At 42.3% G+C, this 21,110-nt stretch overlaps 1 protein-coding gene across 4 annotated transcripts in view; it reads right to left on the bottom strand.

Annotated features, from left to right (window-relative positions):
• LOC111226201 (protein quaking-A) overlaps window positions 1-17,697 on the bottom strand; it is a 72,812-nt gene extending 55,115 nt beyond the window's left edge. For all 4 annotated transcript variants that reach the window (XM_022751315.1, XM_022751317.1, XM_022751314.1 and 1 more), the window contains exon 1: window positions 17,297-17,697. In XM_022751315.1, the coding sequence (XP_022607036.1) occupies window positions 17,297-17,441 (145 nt within the window). In that variant the 5' untranslated portion in view covers window positions 17,442-17,697. The remainder of the gene's footprint in view (window positions 1-17,296) is intronic.
• Between the last annotated feature and the right edge of the window lie 3,413 nt (window positions 17,698-21,110).

Here is a 21,110-nt window from a genome sequence, read left to right as displayed (position 1 = left end):
AAGGCACAATTTATATCTTCCTCTACTCTGGCTGAACCCCTGAGAATATGTATGCTAAAAGCAGAATGTGTAGGTGTGGTGATGGCCACGAACAGCAATCAGCAAAGCCATTAATCATAACCGGTGACAAATGCAATGTTTTCTGGGGCCGTCACTGTGGCTGCATGCAGGAAGGGGAAGAAGTGCCAAGCTGAATGTGGCTTTCTGTGGCTCCTGGCAGCAGTGGTGACGGTGTGCTATAAGAACGTGTCATAGCACGTTAGTTTGGCGATTAAACAAAGCAAACGACAGAGTAGACAAGGAGAGAGGGACCAAAGCTAAGACGGAACAGAGGGGGAGATAAGACAGAAGCAGAAATAGCGATGGAGTGGGACAAAAGGGACTGAATATGCTAGGAAGTGAAATGCATAGTAGAAAAAAATATTACATCAGCCTGAATTGGAAATTATATTTGAAAAACCTGGGATGTCTTGCATTTGACAATATGTGTTTACCACCACTCAACAACAAATATAAGTTACCATTTGACTAGAGCAACTACTGTCACTTAACAACTCCAGCTCCAGCAGTGACAGATGAACAGGTGCAGTGATTGTCCTGGAAACAAGTGCGCCAAGTTAACTGAGGCTTAAGAAGGCGTTATGTCAAATTTGAGCTCATGATAAACAGTGAGGCAAAGTCATTAAATAACTGTCAAGTGGCCAAGAAATACAGTGTTACAGAATATCCTGAAATGGCCTGACCACAAAGACAGTCTTTAAAATGCTAAAAGTCAAAGAAAATCTTGTTGTGGCCCCAAAACTGGCAAATTCCAAGTGTTAGAAATTAAATGACAAAATGGCAAATACTAGTGAAGTTTCAAGTTGCCAAAACAATTCATCCACTGGCGCTTCACTGGGGGATGGCAAACTGGAAGTAAAAGATTAGCAGGCCCATTTTTTGCATTTTTGTCTGAATTGAATCACAATTGACAATCAAATGGGAAAAAAGACTAAACTAAAAGTAGCATCACTTTCTATTTTGCAAAAAATATGTTTTGATAGAAAGATTTCACATTTGGTTAAATTAGGTAAATCTTTCCAGGATCCAGGATTCCTCAAAGTTGTAGCGAAAACCCATTTTATTCTTCTCACTCACATCACCATGCTATCCCAGCCCCAGCTTAACAGTGAAATTAGTGTTTCAGACAGTATCTGCAGAGCTATTAAGACCTCAGACTAAAATTAGAACAAGGGATCATCACATTTGATGATGTGGAACTGCTTTATGGGGCTGTGTGCTGGTGGGGGGCATGCTGGCAGCTCAATGAGCCATAGGAGTGCCAGTTTTGTGCACTCAGTGGGGTCTACCATAGAATGAGGTGAAACGGGCAGGGAGGGCTGGCTCAATACTGAACCATAATGGCTTACTCTTAATGGCTGCCGCAAGGGGCCAACGTTCATTACTCTCTGCGTGGGGGACTTTCGACAGGATCCTGAGGTGAAACTTGTGTGTGTGTGCGCACACATGCACAAGGTGCTGAGCTACTGAAACGGTTTTCTTTCCTTTATACACTCACACAGATAGAGTTCTCTTTCAGGAAGCACTGGGGAATGTTAGTGTGGTAGGTAACAGAATGGGATAAGCTCTTTCCCAGAGTAGTTTTGTAATATTGCTAATTATTCAGCAATTGCAGCACAGTAGAAGCAGTGCTTATACTTCCTCTCTCCTCGGTTCACCTTATAAAGTAGCCCAATACCCTAGCTCAGCTGAAACAGACAACCTAATGCACACAAATGCAGACTCAGGATCCTTCTGAAATACCAAGCAAAGATGGGCTATTTTACTGCTGCTTTTGCCATCTTAAGGGGGAGCAATATGTAGCGTTAAATTGGAAGCCACACAGCAATAGTCAGTTAACAGGCTGGCTTTAAGAGAGAAGCCTCATGAACTGAAAATGGTTTCACAAATTTGAAAGGATACACTTGGTGAAAAAAAGGAAACAGCCTGACTTAACTAAGCTATAATATCAGGAGGAAGTCCACCCTTCTGCTTCCATAGATATATCTTGAACCTTTGTGGTTCTCTGCATACTAAAAAGGATATATGCAGCAGTCAAAACTGGTGGATTAATTAGTATGAACACAAATGCACATTCAAAGCATGAACAAAGCATGCGTGTACTGCCAAACAGATTGTTGATTTTTCTGCATCTCATGGGAACTCATTTCAGACTTTACCTGCCAGAGAAATCAGGCAAACAAACAAAAGTGAGACCTGTGCTGTGCTGCACGGTGCTATTCAAGAATCACTCTCTCTCTTTGTTTTAACCCATTTAATGCCACTTTCAGTGTTTCGGTCAATGTGTACACACTACATATGCTTCCAGTAGCACAACAATTTTATCCACTGGGGCCTCAGGCATACTTTTTACAGACACTTGCGCACACACACACACACACACACACACACACACACACACACACACACACACACACACACACACACAATGTAAAAGTGAAGCACAGGATACATGCTGCGAGTTCAACAAGATGTGAGACTATGAGATAAGGTATGGGAAGAATAACAGGATGAAGAGTCAGGATGCATGCTGATGGGATGTGTGTTACCCTGCGTTGTGGACTGGAAGAGCAGTCCTTGGCCCCGATTTGTGCTCACTGTTGCCCTGGAACCATATACTCTGGCCTGTGAAAAAAGGGGTATCCCTTTCCTTTGTCCACTGCCCGGAGGAGCTCAAGAAAATGGACATTTCCTGTCAGTAGACACCCACTCTTGTTAAGATATAAACAAACAATATGCCTCAAAGGGGTGACCAAAGAACTGACCACAATTCATCTACTAAACACATTTCAACTGTGTCTATCCGTACACACAGCTGCCCCTTCCGTCATGCAACAATGCCAGGAAAGGTCCCGCTGTCAGAAGAGGAAACAAGAGAGGAAGGAAGGAAAGGCTCTGACTGTCAATGTGACTGGAGACGATAACATGCACTGTGCTTCCTGTCCCCACCCCTGTAACTAAGGAGACCACAGGGCTCACAACCAATGGGGAAGATGGGAGGGAGAAAAGATAATTTCTAATACTCTCCACCATCAGTTCAAAAAACATTTTTGACTTTGTGTCTCTTTGTGACATAATCTCTGGTTTTGTTCAAAGGGATATTTTACCCATGCTTCCAAAATAATGTGGACATACTGAGTTACAATGTTTTTGGTGTAGTTGTAAAGGTTAATGCGTGGGGAACAAACTAGGAATTCAGGTTAAGGCTGAGGTCATTCGGTTGGTCATTTTCATCACAGTTAAACACTGCCAAATGGCAACACAGGGGGAGGATAAGGCAGGGGTTGCATTTTAACTGTAGATCTTAGACAAATCCTTACATCAACTGTGACTCAAGTGATTTTTGGTGAGGAACAGATGGGAGCAGCAGGAGCCTGCCAGAAGTGCAGTATTGAGAATGTCAACAAACAGATTGAAAAAAAAAAATCTCTTTATTTAATTCATGTTTGGTAGGTGGGGATTGCCAGAATGAGGAACAACCACATTCTTTTCGCTCTCTCATTATCAGTGAACAAGGTCACTTGATTACATCAGGAAAGATCTGATGCCATGAAACAGAGACGGAAGCCAAAAGAGGGACAACTGCCTTCAAGTGTGTTTCAGTAGCAATTTATTTTCAATCCTGTTTTCTGTGACAGACAGGGCAAAATTAAAGCTGAACTTCTCTTGGTATACCAAGGGACGTTCAGCTTTAATTCTCTGTATAGCAAGAGAAGGTGGGTTTTTCTTGGATGAAAGGGGAAAAAAGTAGTACCTCAAACAGCACAGCACATACTGAAACTTGATTTATTCAAAGGGACAATGAATGTAAAAATGCAGATGTGCATGGCTATCATTCAATAATATTAAACACTGTCACTGATTTACTATTGAAATATGACTCAATTTAAATAAATGGCCTCTGTTATCAATAAATACTGTTTCAATCTGATGCAATTAAATCCAACAACCCTGTAATAACTCCTACCTTTATGAATCTTATCATATTCAGCTGTTGATAAGAGTGTGCCAAAGACTCTTTCAACTCCATGGTTGCTTTGCAGGGTTTATGTTCTCCCCGGACAACATATTTAAATACTTGTATAATACAAATGACACATTCAGGTGATTCAAGTCACCAGTTAACAGCTGATACTGATGACACCAGTACTTGTCCTGTATTCTGTTTTTTCTTAGTAAATTGCAAAAATTTTACTTGCTGCTGCTAATTAGCTAATGTTTCATCCTGTAATGTTAGCTTCTCACCCACCCTGAAGTGATTTAGCAGCTGCAATTATAGGTGACAGCGATGTAGTTAATGTGACGCAGAATTTGAGCAATTTAGGTTTTGATTCTGGAACCCTGGAAAGACACGAGTTATGAACACAGGAAGACAAACAGGTTACATCACAAAGTGTATGTATGTGTGCGCGTCAGCTGTTGTTTCATCCCCAGGAACAGGGCCTGCTGGGGCTTGTAGCTACCATCTTAAGTTCCAGTCCAACAGCCACTTAGTCGCTGTCCCTGGGTGTGACAACACACAGACTCACATCACAGCTGTTGTTGTGTCTTTGTGCTAGCTCTTTATTGTCTTCACCGCCTGACATACCATTTTTCCAGGATCTGAATCTTGCCACTTCAAACGCCTTCTTTTGTACATTACAAATTAGCCACACTGTAAGAAATATCAGGATAGATATGCATGGTCCTCTGCCAGAACTTCAACTGTTACGAGCCAAGTATTCAGGGATGGATTGTGTACAAGTGTTGGTAGTCGTAAGTCAAACTGGTACTGAATCTCTATGAAGAACAAACGGGCTTGGCATTGTTAAGAGATGCTGAAAAACTCTGCCTGATGCACTTCCAGATATTAAGATTGCTTGTCTTCAAGGACAGATATGGAAAAGAAGAGGAAATGGCTCTCCCTCATTCCCGGCTGTCTGCAGATCATAAGAAGAGCTGCTCTTTAGCTGTACATTTGTTTGGTCTGGTTGTCTGGTCCTGGAGATCATCTGGTTGATCTGTTTTGTCTGCCAAGTCTTGTTGAATGTACCATTTAGAGCATTTAAAAAACAAAGATGTTGAAGGGGACGTAACAACTGGGCCACAATGTCATAAAGGGAGAGAGATAAAGAGAAAAGGAGAGGGAAGCCTTCTAGCTGATTCATCTGTCATTAACCAAGCTTCCACTAGGCTTAAGCCTTTAAACATCGATCTGTCTCAAAGCGCTTGGGTGTGAGGGCTTAACAAATCTGCAAATGCATATACATGTGCACAATTACAGCCAGCGGGCGCAGGCATGTTGTTCTCTACCACCCGATGTTTGAGCCTGGGAGTGAGTGAGTGGAGAGCCGAGCGCATACTAAGGTCTTGAGTGCAGACAGTGAGAGCTGGGCTGATGCAAACAGACGGACCACCTTGCGGGCCTTTAATGTCACCACTGGTCCTCACATGAAAGAGGCAATGTAGCCCCAAGGCTGGATTTTTGCCACACATGCTCACATTCAAGTAGAGAGGGAAGCTACAAAGGAGGAAACAAATGGAAGAAGAGAGCGGCTGAAGAAAAATCTGGAGAAACAGGAGATGAGAGAAGAGAACAGAAAGACAGAGTGGAAAAGAGGGTGACGAGAACTACAGTCACTCTGCTAAAATAAATAGGTAAAAAGACATAGCCAGGAAAAATGAGTCACTCCCTTGGGAGAACAGATACTGATTTTTTCTTTGGAGAATGTATAAAAAACGATGGAACACTCCTCATGCCAAGCACCACAATATCTATCATTTATTCTACAAAATAAAAGGCAATATAACATAAACAGATGAGAGTGATGCATGTACATGTTTAAGACTAAAAAGGAAAAGATAAGAGGGAGAAAGCAAAGCAAACTGTATATGTGTGTCTGGGATGCTGACAGAGAGTAGGATGTTATACATGGTGATGAGGGAGGAGTGGAGACACAACAGAGGTCTGGTTCATCGAAAGTGTCAGACGTTCAATAAAAATAAGGTTGCAGGAAGAGCTCCCATCACAAACAGCCTAAACTCACGTCAGACAAATACTCTCCAGGAAAGCAGAGTAGGGGAGAGGAGAGGAAAGGTGGACGAAGGGAGGGGAGAGAAGGATTAGATGGGACAGAGAGAGACAAGTCCATCTCCTGGCAGACTATTCTTCACCTTAAGGTGTCAACAACAGCTGGCACCTTGGCACCTTGCTCATGGCCACACCTGTCTCACCTGCTGTGTCTACACACCGTCCATCCCCAGCTGCCTTTAACCTTCCCTAGAGGACCAATAACGTTAACAATAAAATACATAATTTACCCACACAATGCACATGACCACAAACATATATCCGATTTAAAATTTAAACTTTTACAGCAATTTGAGACAAATCACTCTGAAATCACTGCGCTCCATGTCAGTGGGTTCATCTTGGCACCTTCTGCAAGAAAATATATACAGTAGACAGACAGGGGCAGCTGCAATCTTATCCAAGACAACAATAAAGAAACACCTTGTAAGTCTTTTATGGGCAACATTCCTGTGTAATTACACTGAGCCGAGATGGTAGAAGTTAAGGCCACAGTGTACTGGAGCAGCATGTAGATGGTAGAAAGAAACTGTTAAATTGTGCCAGCTGGCTTTGCCTTTTTAAAACATCAAACTCTATGGTAACTTTTTTAAGCTCAATTAGGATTTAAGTGACCTATCAAATACTGTTACATCCGTGGTCTGTTAACTACGTGTGAGCAACGTAACCAAGGGTAAGCTAGTATACAGTGTATTAGTCATTGATAAGACTATTAGGTCTTGGGTCAGAGGTGCATCTAGAAATCAAGCCCCAGTAATTAGGATCATGTTTGGGGTCAAGGGGGAAAAGTGTCCAAGTAATGTGAGGTTAGGGATGTTATTGAATGGAATCAGGTGATGGCTGTTTTGATCTGCAAGCACAATCATTCATTTTGTACGCCTGTTATCAAAAAGTACAATACATTCCTGTAGTGTCCATGAGCACTATCAATTTATGCTGCACTTAATAAACACTCCTTGCCAACAATAAAAATTCAAAGTCCGGTAAAACTGTATTTGTCGCAGAAGTGTTTTTCCGATCCCATCCTAGACGCCTCTAGCAAAGAAGTTATTTTATGGGTTAGGAATTAGCATTGATCATATATTCAATATTTTTATATTTACATTGTTTCATTCACTATACTCAACAACTGCAAGAAAACGGCTGCCTGGAATTGGCTTTGCTGGATCACAAAATACAAAAGGATGTGATTAAAAATCCACACACTATCGTGTGTAATCATGTTAACATTCAGCTGTTCATTTTGTGATACAAAGCAATGTTTCTGTCAAGAAGGTATACACTGGAAATTGCTTTTCAAGCTAGCAAAAATATAAGAAAAAGATTCAGATCCTTCCTTCAACATACTCCAGATTGTCTCAGCTATCACTGTTCAACTGTTAGAGCGACACTGAAGATGGGAGGGTATGTGCAGCTAATAAACCAAGTGCTAAATGCTTATGCATAAAAATTGCAATGTAGTGGCCTTGTTTGACAGACAGCACTTGTGTGCATACTTCTATGTGAACTGGTAGGCATGACCCAGTGTGTGTGTCTGGCCCATTAAAGCACAAAAAGCCATTGTGTATCATTAGCTGTGGGGGAGGAAGGGAGAGACACAGGGGTGGCGTGTGGAGCTGAGGGAGGGGTCAGCGACCTTCCTCATAACCAACCAGATGACCTCATTCACAGCACATAGGAATCCTCTGTCTCCCCCCACTATTCTTTATCACACTCACCATCCTCCCCTCGCTCTAGGCAGCCTTGCTCGTCTTTTTCCTTTCAGCGAACACAATCAATCTACTGAGCAGGGACGAGGTGCACGCTCACTAACCCTTTCATACAGACAGCACATTCTTTCCTACCAGTTATCGTGAGTTTTTTTATGCCAGTCTTTCCTATGTTACAAACAGTGCTAAAGAGGCTCTTTGTTTCACCAATTAAAAACTAATCATACAAAACCACCCATTGTTCCTGCTCGGTAATCTCCTCCCAACCACTGCACTGATAAGGACAGGCAGACTTAAGCCTCACCACAAACAGACAAGTGACGACAAACGCTAAACAAACAGAACAGACACAAAACTGTTTCACTTGTGCTTGTACAACTGCGACTTCATTCATGCGCTGCTACCGTCACTTTTGGTTGGACGCATTGCACATGGACATAAATTATGCTAAGCAAATCATGTTTTACATTACAAGACTTCAGGGCAGACAACCACTGTAAAAGACAACTGTGCAACACATGTAATTCTGGTTAGGCTAGAAAGTCACTACGTGTGACTGTGTCAGTGAGAGAGAAAAGACCCTGTTCAAGCAATTGAAACAATGCTGAATAGGTTAAGGGGGCAGTGGTTTAAAAAAAGTGAATGCTGTGTGACATTGCCTCAAGAAATCTGTGCAAACTTCCTCCTCGACACCAGCATAAATTCCATCACTACAAGCAGGGAGCAAAAAACAAGTTGAGCAATATGCTGCTAACTTGCACCCCCCCCCTAATCTGATAACTTAAACAATGGCATCCAATTGCAAGCACGTACAGAGCGACATGGGTGACTGAGGATAAGGTGGTAGAAACACAAACTTGAATAACTGCAGTTTGGAATGGGCCCTCAAAGTTGCACAATAAAACAGAGTACATTGTGCTTACAGAAAGCCTTGCAGCATGAATGCTTAGAGGCTACTCTAGGCCGTAGGAGGAAGGAGGTGTGATCAAACTTGTTTCACTGTCTTCAAAATACAATTTGTAAAACTGCCTGCACAAAGTCAATTCTCATAAAAATACAACATTCATTTGACATACGGATATGGAGTGGTGCCCAAACGTCCTTGTCTACAATCAAATGTTTCTCAATGTATCAAAATAAATTCGTATAGGGATTTTTTTCTCAAAAACACATTAAGCAGGAGCCATAAAAGACAAAAAAATAAAATGGTTATTATCACTATTGCTAGTACCTTAAGCTCAAACAACATCTGAACAATATTTACAGTTGTTTGAAACAACATTGACAACACTTATTTTGGTACCGGTTTGTTCTTGTCAGCGCTGAAAAGCTATCCCAAGGTGGCAGTCCAACACATGCTAGAAAGATTTTCACACAATGTCAATTTCATTCAAAGAAAAGACCAGAGAAATCTAAAGGGACGCCATCATCTAAAAAAACAAAAGAAAACAGTGCAGCAAACATCTTTACAAGACACCCTCTGCATTCAAAATACAAAGCCAGTTGAACAATGACTGCTCTAGGTAAAAATACAAAATGTGATTGGCAAACTGCAGCATTACTGTGAGAGTACCAAAAACAAGTCTAAATATCACATTTTCTCTAGTGAAGACTGGCTGCTGGAAAGCTTGTCTACAGATGTATCAAAGACAATGATACAGCTGCAGTTGGAGAATTTGTGTGAGTAGACAGCTGCATCAGAGGTTAATGTAACAGTGAATAAAAACTACAGCCAAACATATTGGGGGGGAAATGCCACAGTAAAAATTTGGATGGTGCAGAAATGAACATTATAAAATTTAGGCAAAAAACATTTGACAAAAATATGTTGTGCTTTTGATTAATAATAAAACTGTAGAAACTGTAGAATCAATACAGTGTAGCACCAACAAAGCAGAAGAGAACAGGGAGTGCTGTGAATATAACATGGATTTTGACATGTAAGGACTGAAAATGTGTAGAAGCTGCAGAGAATAGATTCAAGGAAGCAGCCGAGGTATGGTAGGAGTTCCTAGTGCTTGGTATTTGGTGGAAAAACACTACGGAGGAATCTCACCACCTTGCCACCTCACTTTCTGTGGCCCTTAGGGAAGGTTATGGCAGCACCGCCTGCTCTTGCCAAGCCTCACAGAAACAACACGGTTTCCTGAGGGACAGGTACATTATTCCTCTTTGATTTATCGGCCAGCCTGCAACTAGTGAGACACCAAGGCAAAGGCTGCAAAGCACAAGCACACTGATCCATTGGGGTGTTGTGAAGGAGGGTGGTGCTTGTGAACTTCTCAGACTAGACGAGAATGAGGGAACTGTTGCAAAGATAAACATTAAGTGAAATAGGAGTGAGTGTGTCACAAAATTAAACGGTTTAGGAAAACAGCACTGGACTTTGATATTTGGAGCGTGGTATTGCCAGTTGTGACACAAAACTATCAAATTACAGCCAAATTATGCACTCAACATTTCTAGATTTTTAAAGCAAAGTAAAAGTTCTTATGCCTCACTATGGATGGCATTCACATTCATCTGAGCTAAAACACAGTATGAGAGAGTGTGTGGGGAAAACAAACACCAGGCTGGAGGTTAAGTGCTCTGACTGTGCTCCCGGTAAAATTCCTGAGCTGGCTGCCAACGCTCGCTTACCATTCCTCCTCTGAAAGGAGAGAGAAAATGAATGCAGAGGGGTGGGCGAGTGAGAGGAACAGAGTGAGCATTCAGCTCATTTTTTCACCTCCTTTCTATGATAAAAATGGGGAAGGAAACAGGAAATCGGTGACAAATGTTGCTGGTATGATCCCTGAGAAACCTAACTGTTGACAGTGACAGTTAAGAATCTTAAAAAACGAAGACAGACGGATAAAGGGCGACTGAATAAGGGGGACTACTATGAGTGAGGGGGGGTGGGAGTGCTATTTGAAGCACTCAAAGAATGTAACAGGGTGGGGCCCATACTTCTCCTGTGTTGCATATCCGCACAAATGTGTGGAGGAGGGACGAGATGAGAAATGATTCATGATGTAATCTAAATTAGTCAAAAGAAAGCTGAGAGATAGACCCACCTCTGTGGGAGAGAGCAAAAGAGGAGCAGGGTTCTCTTGTCACCACAGCAAGAAAACAGCTCCCCCTCATTCTCCCTGTCTGTCTGAAGGAAAAACAAACCACTGACTCGCCTTCTCCATCGTCCTTTCCAGTCTGAAACGGGCGTTACTTCCCGTAAATGTTGTTAGATGAGACACAAAAAAAAATTAAAAAAAAAAAAAAAAAAAAAAAAACAGTAAAAGCTGACTTAAGTTGGGTCAAGTGCAATGGGAGGAACCATGGTTTAAGAAAAAAGGAATAAGCAACACAATTTAATGTACAAGTCAGTGTCAGCGAGCTATTGTAACATACTGATTACAACATCCCTGCTACATCTTCCTCTTTAACACCACTTTTCTTCATTTGGTTGCCACTCAAACACAGAGCCATGATTCTCGCTTTGACAGAAACCACACATTAAAATTCTTTCAGGGAAATTCACTGTGCATCTAGTTACCTTATTCACTGTTAATTTTAACAGGATTGCTCTGTTTTAAGGCTTGAGGAATAAAAAAAAAGAAAAAAAGAAGGAGATAAACTGCCTCTAGCAATGTGTTGTCTAACAGCCGGCAGTAATAGAGGGAAAGACACTTGGTTTTGGCGACAGTGAGCTAGATAGTCAGCCAGGCAGTCAGGGTAGGGCACGGAGACAGGGGGCCAGGCAGAGGCAGCAGTGATAAGGAGGCCCCAGCACTCACGGGATTGAGGCCTGAGATAAGAGCCCGAGCTGCCGTTGGATGACTTTATCATACAGCACCCGCTGGGGGTGGGGGTGGGGGGTGGCATTGCTGGTGCTGGAGCAGGGCCAGGGGAGCAAGTTAGGTCCGGTGTTTGAGTTAAAACAGGGATTGAAGCTCACACAGGTGGGGGGTACACTGTGGTGGGGCTACTGGATAGGATGCAGAGGCAAGTCAGAAGGAAGACAGGCTAGGCAACGCTGGGTCCTGCCACAACCCCTACACCTCACCCTGTCAGACTAATGCCACCACCTAATTTATAACCAGGGAGGAGAGACTGGGAAAGAGGGATCGCATGAGGGCAAGAGAGAGGCAGCCAGAGAAAGACAGCACAAAGCCTCCAACTCTGCTTTCTCACTGGTGGCGACGGCTCAGTAAACTAGCTCACAGAATGGCTCTCAGTTAATTAAATTCCAGCTTATAAGTGGCGCTTTGGGATAGAATGTGGGGAGAAAAGAAAGGGCTGGGGTGGGGGGTTATAACAGGTTTCTGCTTGCAACAACAGTCCTGGCCTAACACCCCTAATTCTCTCTTCCTGTCAGTCTCTATCTGTGCTCTCTCGCGGCTCTAAGCTGTATCTTACTTTGCGAGCCGTGCTCAATCTTGTTAGCTGATAAATTGATTGTATGTCAGAGGTGAGTGCAGGTCTAGCCCTGAGTTGAGGAATGCCAAGGGTCAAGCTACAGCGGGAAAGTACAGACTGCAACACAGATGCAGACAGAGAAATATATAAGTGGCAGAACCGCAGAGACGGACTGATAGAAATATGAGACATCAGGTAGAAAACCAACCCCAGACTTCTAGCGTTCTCCCATTTATCAAAATCTGTTCTCTAAACAGCTGTTCCCAAAGGACCAGTTCCCTTCAAACGCACCACAGTGGACAGCAGACAGTTTGTCCTCCAAATGCTGACAGCTCTCCCGGGAATGTCCTGTTAAATCACAGCACACAGAGATAAACAAGCAGACACAAAACTGTATTTGCAAAGGGTGATGCTGTGGCATGAACGAATATGGTACGATGCACCGTGTAGCTCCACCACACAGCGTGTAATGGAACAATGGCCATTTAATCTATTATACAAATAAAACTCAAAATGAGTCTGTAAGGAAAGGTAAGGGGAGCTTGGAATATATTTTTTCAGTCAATATGACTATTCTGTTCCCCATAGAAACATACACTACGCTTCATGACAACAAAAAAATAAAAATCCTCCCTTTCTCCTATGCTCCGCTACCTTACAACAACGCCAGCACTTCACTAGTAGGCTACATCTCTAGATGTTATACGGGCTGTCTCCTCCTGCCAAGAGAAAATATAGCAATTTGAAGCAGCTTGTTGGCTGGCAGATCGTAAAGAGACATAAAAAAACCCTCCATAGCAGGTGTCACCTCTGGGAGATGAACAACTGCAACGCAAGGGGATTTCAAAAGGGGCCTGTCAATCGGCCAGAGTGACCTTGAGGGACTAGATACATATTGGCAACATTACATGAACGTCTATGCACACATACCACTAAAGTTTGGAGCAGTCATCACACACAAGGGTGGTGTCAGCTTTCTTCCGCCGTGGAAACAGCTGTGTAGACATGCACAAAATGTTGGGTGGGTGAGGGAGAGATGTGCAGCTGTCGGAAGACTATACTCTTTGAGAGACGGACGATTCGGAAAACAGTTTAAAGTGTTTAACTGTAACTGGTTACCGTGTTTCTCATATTAGGCGCAATTACATCTGACAAAGGAAGGTATTTAAGCTGTTCAATCACATTTAAGCCTACGAAATAGTACTGACTCAGAAAAGAAATGGTGTTTTAAATCGACGATACAAAAACCTTTGTCCCTCAGCAGACAAGACGACTGACGTGTTGCTGAGAGATTGTTAACTCTGCTTGAACATCAATAGGTTTTCAAGTCAAATCTGCTTTCTTCTTGTCACCTTGAAAAGCCACCTCCTTTCAATGAAACAGAACCGACTCAAAAATTTTACAAAATGCTCTGAGGAGAAAACTACACATAGGAAACAAAATAACTTGTTAGATCAAATGTAATTATCACCACAATTTAAAGATTCTCTTCTGGAGTTTTTCCTGTCCGACTGAAAGTCGCAGTCTAGAAGTCGAGTGTAGTGTTTATCTTTACCGTTGGCAAAGACCATAGTCACAAAATGTGCTAGATCCATCATCACACAACTATCAACCACAAATTACAAATAAAAAAACATTTAACAATTTAAAATTACTTTTCAGAACTGGAATAAAGCAATCTGACAGCACAGGGCACCTAACACAGCACATCAAAAATAACACACACACACACTTGACAAAATTGTAAGAGGACTAGGCCAAAGGGAAAGGTTATTTTAAACACTGTTACTGTGTTTAAAATAACACTGTTATTTTTCTCTTTTTCAAAAACTGCACACACTGGATTGTGCATTTGGTTAGTCCTGGGTGGGGTCAGCTTACACCAGTACAAACAGGGAGTGGGAGGAGGTTGGCCCCAAATATCACATCAGAGCTTCAGCCCTATCCAAAATCAGAAAGCAAACCTAACAGCCCCTAACAGGAACCAGACAGTCAGACGGGCCTCTTCTGCACTGGGGTGGCTTTCATCACACACACACGCAATTTTTGGCGGCGTGGTAAAGTTTGGGCTGGTGCTGTGGAAACCCTTGTAAACCTTAGGCTGGGGAGTAGCAAGTGTTTCAGCCATGATTTCTTAAACACCAGACCAACGTTTTATCCGTTTTCTATCTGCCAAGCACTGCACAGAAGCTTCGGCCCAGTTCAGCATTACAGGATCAATTTCTGAACTTCTAACAGCCCAGTTTCCCTTAAGCTACAAAACCATATGGTGCAAGACATCAAACTATATGTTGGAAAAGCTTTTCTTTTTAAGAAAAAATTATATGCAAATCATTTCCTTCATTTTATTTCTCACATCAGCCTTTTACTTAAACTTTGCAAATAACGCAAAGCTTAAATTTATAGGTCAAAAGTAGATTTCAAAACAGCATTTACAATATCCAAAGACAGGGTTTACAAAGTAAAGATTCAAAAAAAAAAGTTAAAATCTGAATTCAGATGTGTCGAGTTTACTTATAAGCACTTACTGCTTATGCCACATTAAAACCACATCTCTGCTGAGTGCAGGGTATTTCCTCTCCTACTTTAGTCTGGCTGTAATTGCTTAGCTTTGATGGTATATATGAGCAGGTAACACGGACAAAATGCAAAGAGCTGTGACTGTATATTCAAAATGTAAGGCAATTTAACCAAAAAAAAAAATTAAATAGCTTAATACTTGAATAGTATTGAATAAAAATACTAGAAATTTTCTGCACCCCATGATCAACAGAGGATTTAGGAAGTCACTGAGAAAGTAATTGCATGTTGAATGTGTTAAATAATGAATTTAAGTTAAAAAAATCTGTTGACCACACAGAATCTAAAACAAAGTTTATTGCTTCTAGTGGGTAAGCCCATATAGTGTGCCAACAGCAGCACAGCTGAGTTGTTAGAGTAAATGAGCGGTACACAGACTGTGTGCATGGTCCCTCTTCTTTACTGTTCAGAAGGCTGTAAGGGTCTACGACCATGGGGGCTGGGTAACAGCAAAAGGGAACGGGAATGAAAAAGAAAACAAGTCTGCTTCCTGACTCTCCCCTCAATGAAAATATCAACACACCCATCAGTCCCAATTGAGTACAATAAAGCAATTGGCTTTTCTAAAAAAAAAAAAAAAAAAAAAAAAAAAAAAAAAAAACTTAATAGTGCTTCTTTTGTAAGGCATTTATGGGGTGTGGAGAGTAAAACTTGATGCTTCTAATGTGGGGACAATGCTTTCATCACACCCCTTAAACACCGTCATTCTCCTTTCTAAACAAACTAAACAAGCAGTGTTTTGTTGCTTAACTGCTTAAAATTTCTGCAAGCCTCAACCTGAAACTCAAGTGTCCATTTCTCCAGATGTATAGCACTATAACATTATTCTAGTTAATAAAACTGTGTCTGTGGCCTTTAATGAGCAGACTAGAGGGACCTTACCATCTAGTGCCCCGACATTACACTCAGGTTAAAACTTAATTTGAGTAAAGGTATTTTATTCAGTGTTGTGCGTTTTGCATTATTGTGGTTTCCTAGCGGGATAGGGAGGAAACAGTCCACTTTACGCCTGAACTGTCTTGTTTATCACCCATCAAGAAAACAAGAAAATCTTTGCAGACCGGTTTAGCAACTACATACTAAAGAACCTACTCATCGAGACATGCAGCCGAAACTATTAAGTATGCACGGCCTTGACCTACTATGCTGTCTATGAAGACATTTATCCCGTAAAGTAGACTGAATGCCTATTATTTTTATTCATCAGTGTCACGGTGTCCAACACGATACTACACACAGCATGGGGACAGTCTGCTAGGGGGCTGTGGCGCTCTCTAGTGTCCCCAGATCAGTTACATAAACCATAGGTCCAACCTCCGCTTAGACCAGCTTATGTTATTGATACCATCAACATAAACAGCAAATAAGCTGCGTTTATCTGTGCCGCTGCTTGTGCCAAAATCAGTGACAACGGGTAGAAAATAAACGTAGACAGACAAATCCCGTCGGGATGGCGCCGCCGACAAAAGGCGACGCAGTTTTGGTAGGGCAAGCTTGACTGGTTTTAAAAAAAAAAACACGACGGCTGCTGCAGCAAGGGAAGGAAATTTAATCGAGAGAAGCATACCCTCGTTTTAAGACAAATATTGTAGCAGCTAAGAGGAGGGATACAAATAAAACGGTGTCCCTTTTAATGAAAAAGTTAGACGGTTGAAATAATCTTCGTGCACTCCCCCTCCCAACAGCAACTCACTGGCTATTGTTTAGGCAACAAGCAGACACATTCCTCCGTGCTTTTAAGCTCGGCCGCTGGGCAACAACTAATACAACCCTCGAAGCAGAAAAACAAGGGAAGCGAAAGTGAACCCTTGTAACACTTCTTTGCTTATGTCTGAGACGCAGCATAGACTGGTAAAGTCTTTATTTTAAGACGTAGCTCCATTAACGAGACCGTTTTGGTTCCAGAAGAGTTCAACGGAGCGCAGACACCCAGTCTCGCTAGCTTAAAATGTGGCTAACCCGAGCTAAATTGCTGTGGAACATGTGGAATCAGGGCCCCATCTAAATAGATTGATACAGACATTTGATTAACCAAAAGTGGGCTTCAAAACTTCTCTGTGAACACTTTTCGTTAATACTTTGACAGTGATATGTAGTTCTCCTTTTTCTGAGTGAGTGTGAGAAAGTTTTCGTCTTGTAGCCTCAAAGTCAAGAGTGCAGTAACAAACTCCGGGGAAGCCTAACGCTAGCAGCACAACTCTCAAATCCACATCTCGCTGAGCTCTTGGGTAAAACAAACTCACCCAGGATACTACTGGATGTCTTGTTTTGGGTGTGAGGTATTGCTCAGTGTAAGTTGTGAGCGTTACTATGCCTGCCACAGTCAGCAATATCGGGGAACCGGATAATAGTGTGTGCGTCTGGGTCTCGCTAACGTTACACAGCAGGGACGCCCAGCGAAGCCGAGCCGACACCGGACTGCGCCGTGGTCACGCTTCCCCTTCCCCAGTGTCTCCCCCTTCGCCCCAGACTGTCCGCTTACCTTCATCGAGAAGCCTCTCCAGGTGTGTGAAGATGCCGCAGAGATTTGGCAAACTGGTCATGAGCTTCTTCTCGTTTAATAATTGCATCAAATAGTCGGGACTCGGCCTCGGTCGCTCCTTCACTTCGACCTCTCCGACCATCATCTTTGCGGCGAGAGCGAAGAACAAACCACCGCGAAACACAGAATCCTCTTTTAGGAAAAAGAGAGAAAAAAACGAAAAAAGAAAAAAAACCTGCGGCTCCAATCCCTCGCGTCCCTCCTCCTAGTGAGTAGAAGACTCTGTAAACCCCCCTAAAAATTCAGGTTTGGTTTGTTCTTGTTGTTTGAGTGGAGAGGGGGCAAAAACACAAACCGTTATCTCCCTTCCAGAGACTCGTGCGCCGTACTCTCCTCTACGCCGTGTGCGCTCGGGGACGTTCGATTCCACCACTGTAGGCGCGAGAGACTGTTCCACCGGAAAGGGTCCATCCTCCCTAACACCTATTGGCCAGTGGGGCTTTCGGGGTCTAATGGGAGAGCCAATGAGCGCTCAGATCCGAGCAACAAGGGTGGGGCGGAGCGGTTGGTGGAATGAAGGACAGGAATTCGGGCCAATGGTGCGCAGTGCGCAGGAATGCACATAATGCCCCTGAAGTGTTGTCAACACCGACCAGCACACGTTTACTTCTTTCTCTCTTTCCTCACTAACGGCAACATCATATCATCTAAAAATTTGACTCTTAAACAGTCTTTTTGTTCCTTAAGAGTATGGCACTGTCGTCAGAGGTCTCATAACTTTAACTGTGTGTCAGTGGATCCACCTTAAATCTTGGTTGTAGGTCTAATATTACTCAGCTTTGATTTGAAAGAGTGAAAACCAAAGGGCAGCCTGGTGCAAAAGTGGAGTGGACCCACCTGAGGCTTTGGTTTCTAATTTTCTTTGTTTTAGACAGCAAAGAAAACAAACCCAGCAAATAACTTTTGTCAGATTCAGTTGGTTTTTCCACGGATCTGGGTTGAAACAGAGTTAGCATACTAAAAATGCTGTAGAAGGATTAAAAATCTTATAGTTACCCAGCCATGCATCAACTTGCATTAACTTACAGTGGCTACCTGAAAGCACAGCACTGCCATTTATTTGTCACTTACATTTTACGAGGTCTGGTGTCACAATGACGTGTATGGGTCTACTAATCTGGTTTGCATAGTCATGTGGCCTGAATATGGGCTCACTCTCCCACTTCATGCACAAGGTTCGTGTGTGACAGAGGTTGCATACTTGCCAAGACCAACCTACAAGTCAGACTAATCGTGGCTTTCATATGTAGGCTTCACTTTAACGTGCTGAAATATGAAAAAAAAGATCAACTGGTGCAGTCCTTATCCTACAAAATGCCTATTGTTACTCAAGACTTGTACATCTTGTTATCTGTCTTGGGACCGATTGATCAACGCTCCAGTAATCAATAGAGCCTTTTCATTGTCCTGTCCTTGGGAGGACCTTTCTACATATCCTCAGAAGATTAACATCCCTGATCAATGGAACACACACAAACCAGCTACCTCCGGTTTCCTGCTTAGTGTGAAAATAAACCGCAACTGGTCCGTTTTGATTTTAACAGCTGTTGGCTAAGAGGGGCCCAGCAAAATCTGAGTCCTGACCTTGGCCCTCGTTCAGTTTGTCCGCTTACTGCTCACCCACTCATGTCTTTGTAAAAGTAGTCCCCACACTGGGTACATGAATGCTCAAACAGCTGCACCATGACCTTCTGGCTTCAGTTTGTTGCCACTGTGTTGGTATGGAGGATAGAAAATTAAGTCCAAGCTCTTAAAAAATTTGTGCAACATGTCCAATAAATTGATCAACGACATCTGGTGATGCCTTTGGACAAGTTTAATTAGACTGAAATAGTGCTGCAGTATCATTAACATATGAGACACATGCCATGCACTTACAAAACCCAAACAAACTTTAAAGCTGCTAATACACACACACACAAAAAATCTCATGTATTCCCACAAAAACATGTGCAATCAGTCCTCCAGCCCCAGATAATAGCATTTGGGAGTGCAGCAGGTGACAGGAGCTTCCACATCAAAGGAAGAAGACAGATACAGTTGCCTTAACAACCAATGCAATGCATTTACTGGATGATTCCTCTTTGCCCTTCAGCTTGCGTCTACATATAGCTACAGTATATTATTACTATATATCTTGTTGAGGTTCAGTTGAGTCTTAGACAAAACAAAGTCTGGTTCAGATGAGACAAAATCTTCAAAAAAATGAAATCATTAATCTTGAAAGATTTTACATAGGCTTCTTCAGTTCTGATGGGCCTTATTATATTATCAATGGAGCTAGATTACTGGGAAAGGCTGCAGTAACACTGGTATCTGGAAAAAAATATAGTTTATAAATTATTGTCCTCATCTATGTTGGAATCAAGTCACTTCTTTCAAAAATTGTAAAGTGCCTTAAGATAATATTTGTTGTAATTTGGCGCTATACAAATAAAATTGAATTGAACTGATTTCAAAAATTTAAGAAGTGGTAATTCAGTAAAGATTGAGCAGAAATAATTTTTTTTTAAACTTTTATGTCAATTTGCGCTTGTGATTGTAACCGTGCACTGCATTTCAAGATGAAAATGATTTTGTTTGGTTGGATTTAACAGCCTAATATCTCAAATGCCCTGTTAGATTATCTGTTGTCTTCTGGAGTGTCTGGTATTCACCATTTGATGGCCATAATTCTAACCTGTGACCACAGGAAAACACAGATAGGACAGTTTTTGCATAATGGCTTGTCATTTGCACCGCCACCAATTACACAGGACATGTCATATTAGTCCTGTTGTCCACATGGTTTGCAGTATCTGTAGTATCTTGAAGCCAGAATGATAACACATCCCTTGAAGTCAAACACTGATAAGTGATTTTGGTGGATAAGCGTAAGGAGATAGGCAGAGGGAATGAGAACCCCATTTTTCATGTGACTTGGAGATAGCTAAATTGTTCATGGTGTTGATTTTATGTTTCTCTTTTTTTCCTCCTCCCTTATTCTTTGAATATAAGCGATGGAAAAAGTCACAGTCTTCTTGCATCAAAAAGGATCTGGCATTTATTCTGAGCTTTGAAAATGGGTTTAGTTCTTATCTCCAACGGTGCGCATGGTAATTTGCACCTTGCCTAGCGCTCATTCTTCTGGGTTGGGTCACATACGGCTTCGGTGTGTGTGTTGATATGTGTGCGAAATAGCAACACAGAGTTAGAGACATAGTAATAGACAGGAAGAGCAAACCTAAATGTGTGTGTGTGTGTGTGTGTGTGTGCATGCTTGTGGCTTCTCACAGCCCAAGAGTAAACAGAAAACGATATTAATCCCCCCTTTTGCTCCCCCTGCCCTTGTGTTTTCGTCATTTTTAATAACACGGTTTCCATTCAACAATTAATCCAATTAACAAGGATCCAGATAATTAATGAACATGCATTTAGCCCCTTTTGAAGAGAGGCTGTTAGCTCACTCACAATGAGCTTGGAGAGCGCCCTGGGTTTACAACTGAAAGTATGCTAATGGAAACAATGCGGCCCTCGGTAGGGGCCCTGTAGCTGGTTGCAGCCCGCCTCAGGGGCCAGAGCCGCAGGAAATTGAGTGGGAGCTGGTGACTCTGTCGAGGCAAGGCTGTCTGCGATAACGGCTGTGGCTCTGGAGGAGGCAAACAGAGGCCCACAGGCTCTGATAACACACATACATACAAACAAGAACAACATCTTTCCTTTTTTCTTTAGAATTACTAGTTTGGGGACTGTGGGGAAAAAAAGTGCTGGCAGA

The sequence above is a fragment of the Seriola dumerili genome, unplaced genomic scaffold, assembly GCF_002260705.1.
Source record: "Seriola dumerili isolate Sdu_G_001 unplaced genomic scaffold, Sdu_1.0 BDQW01000149.1, whole genome shotgun sequence".
Lineage (NCBI taxonomy): Eukaryota > Metazoa > Chordata > Actinopteri > Carangiformes > Carangidae > Seriola > Seriola dumerili.
Note: the sequence above shows the minus strand (reverse complement) of the source record. Positions and strands in the feature narration are given on the sequence as shown.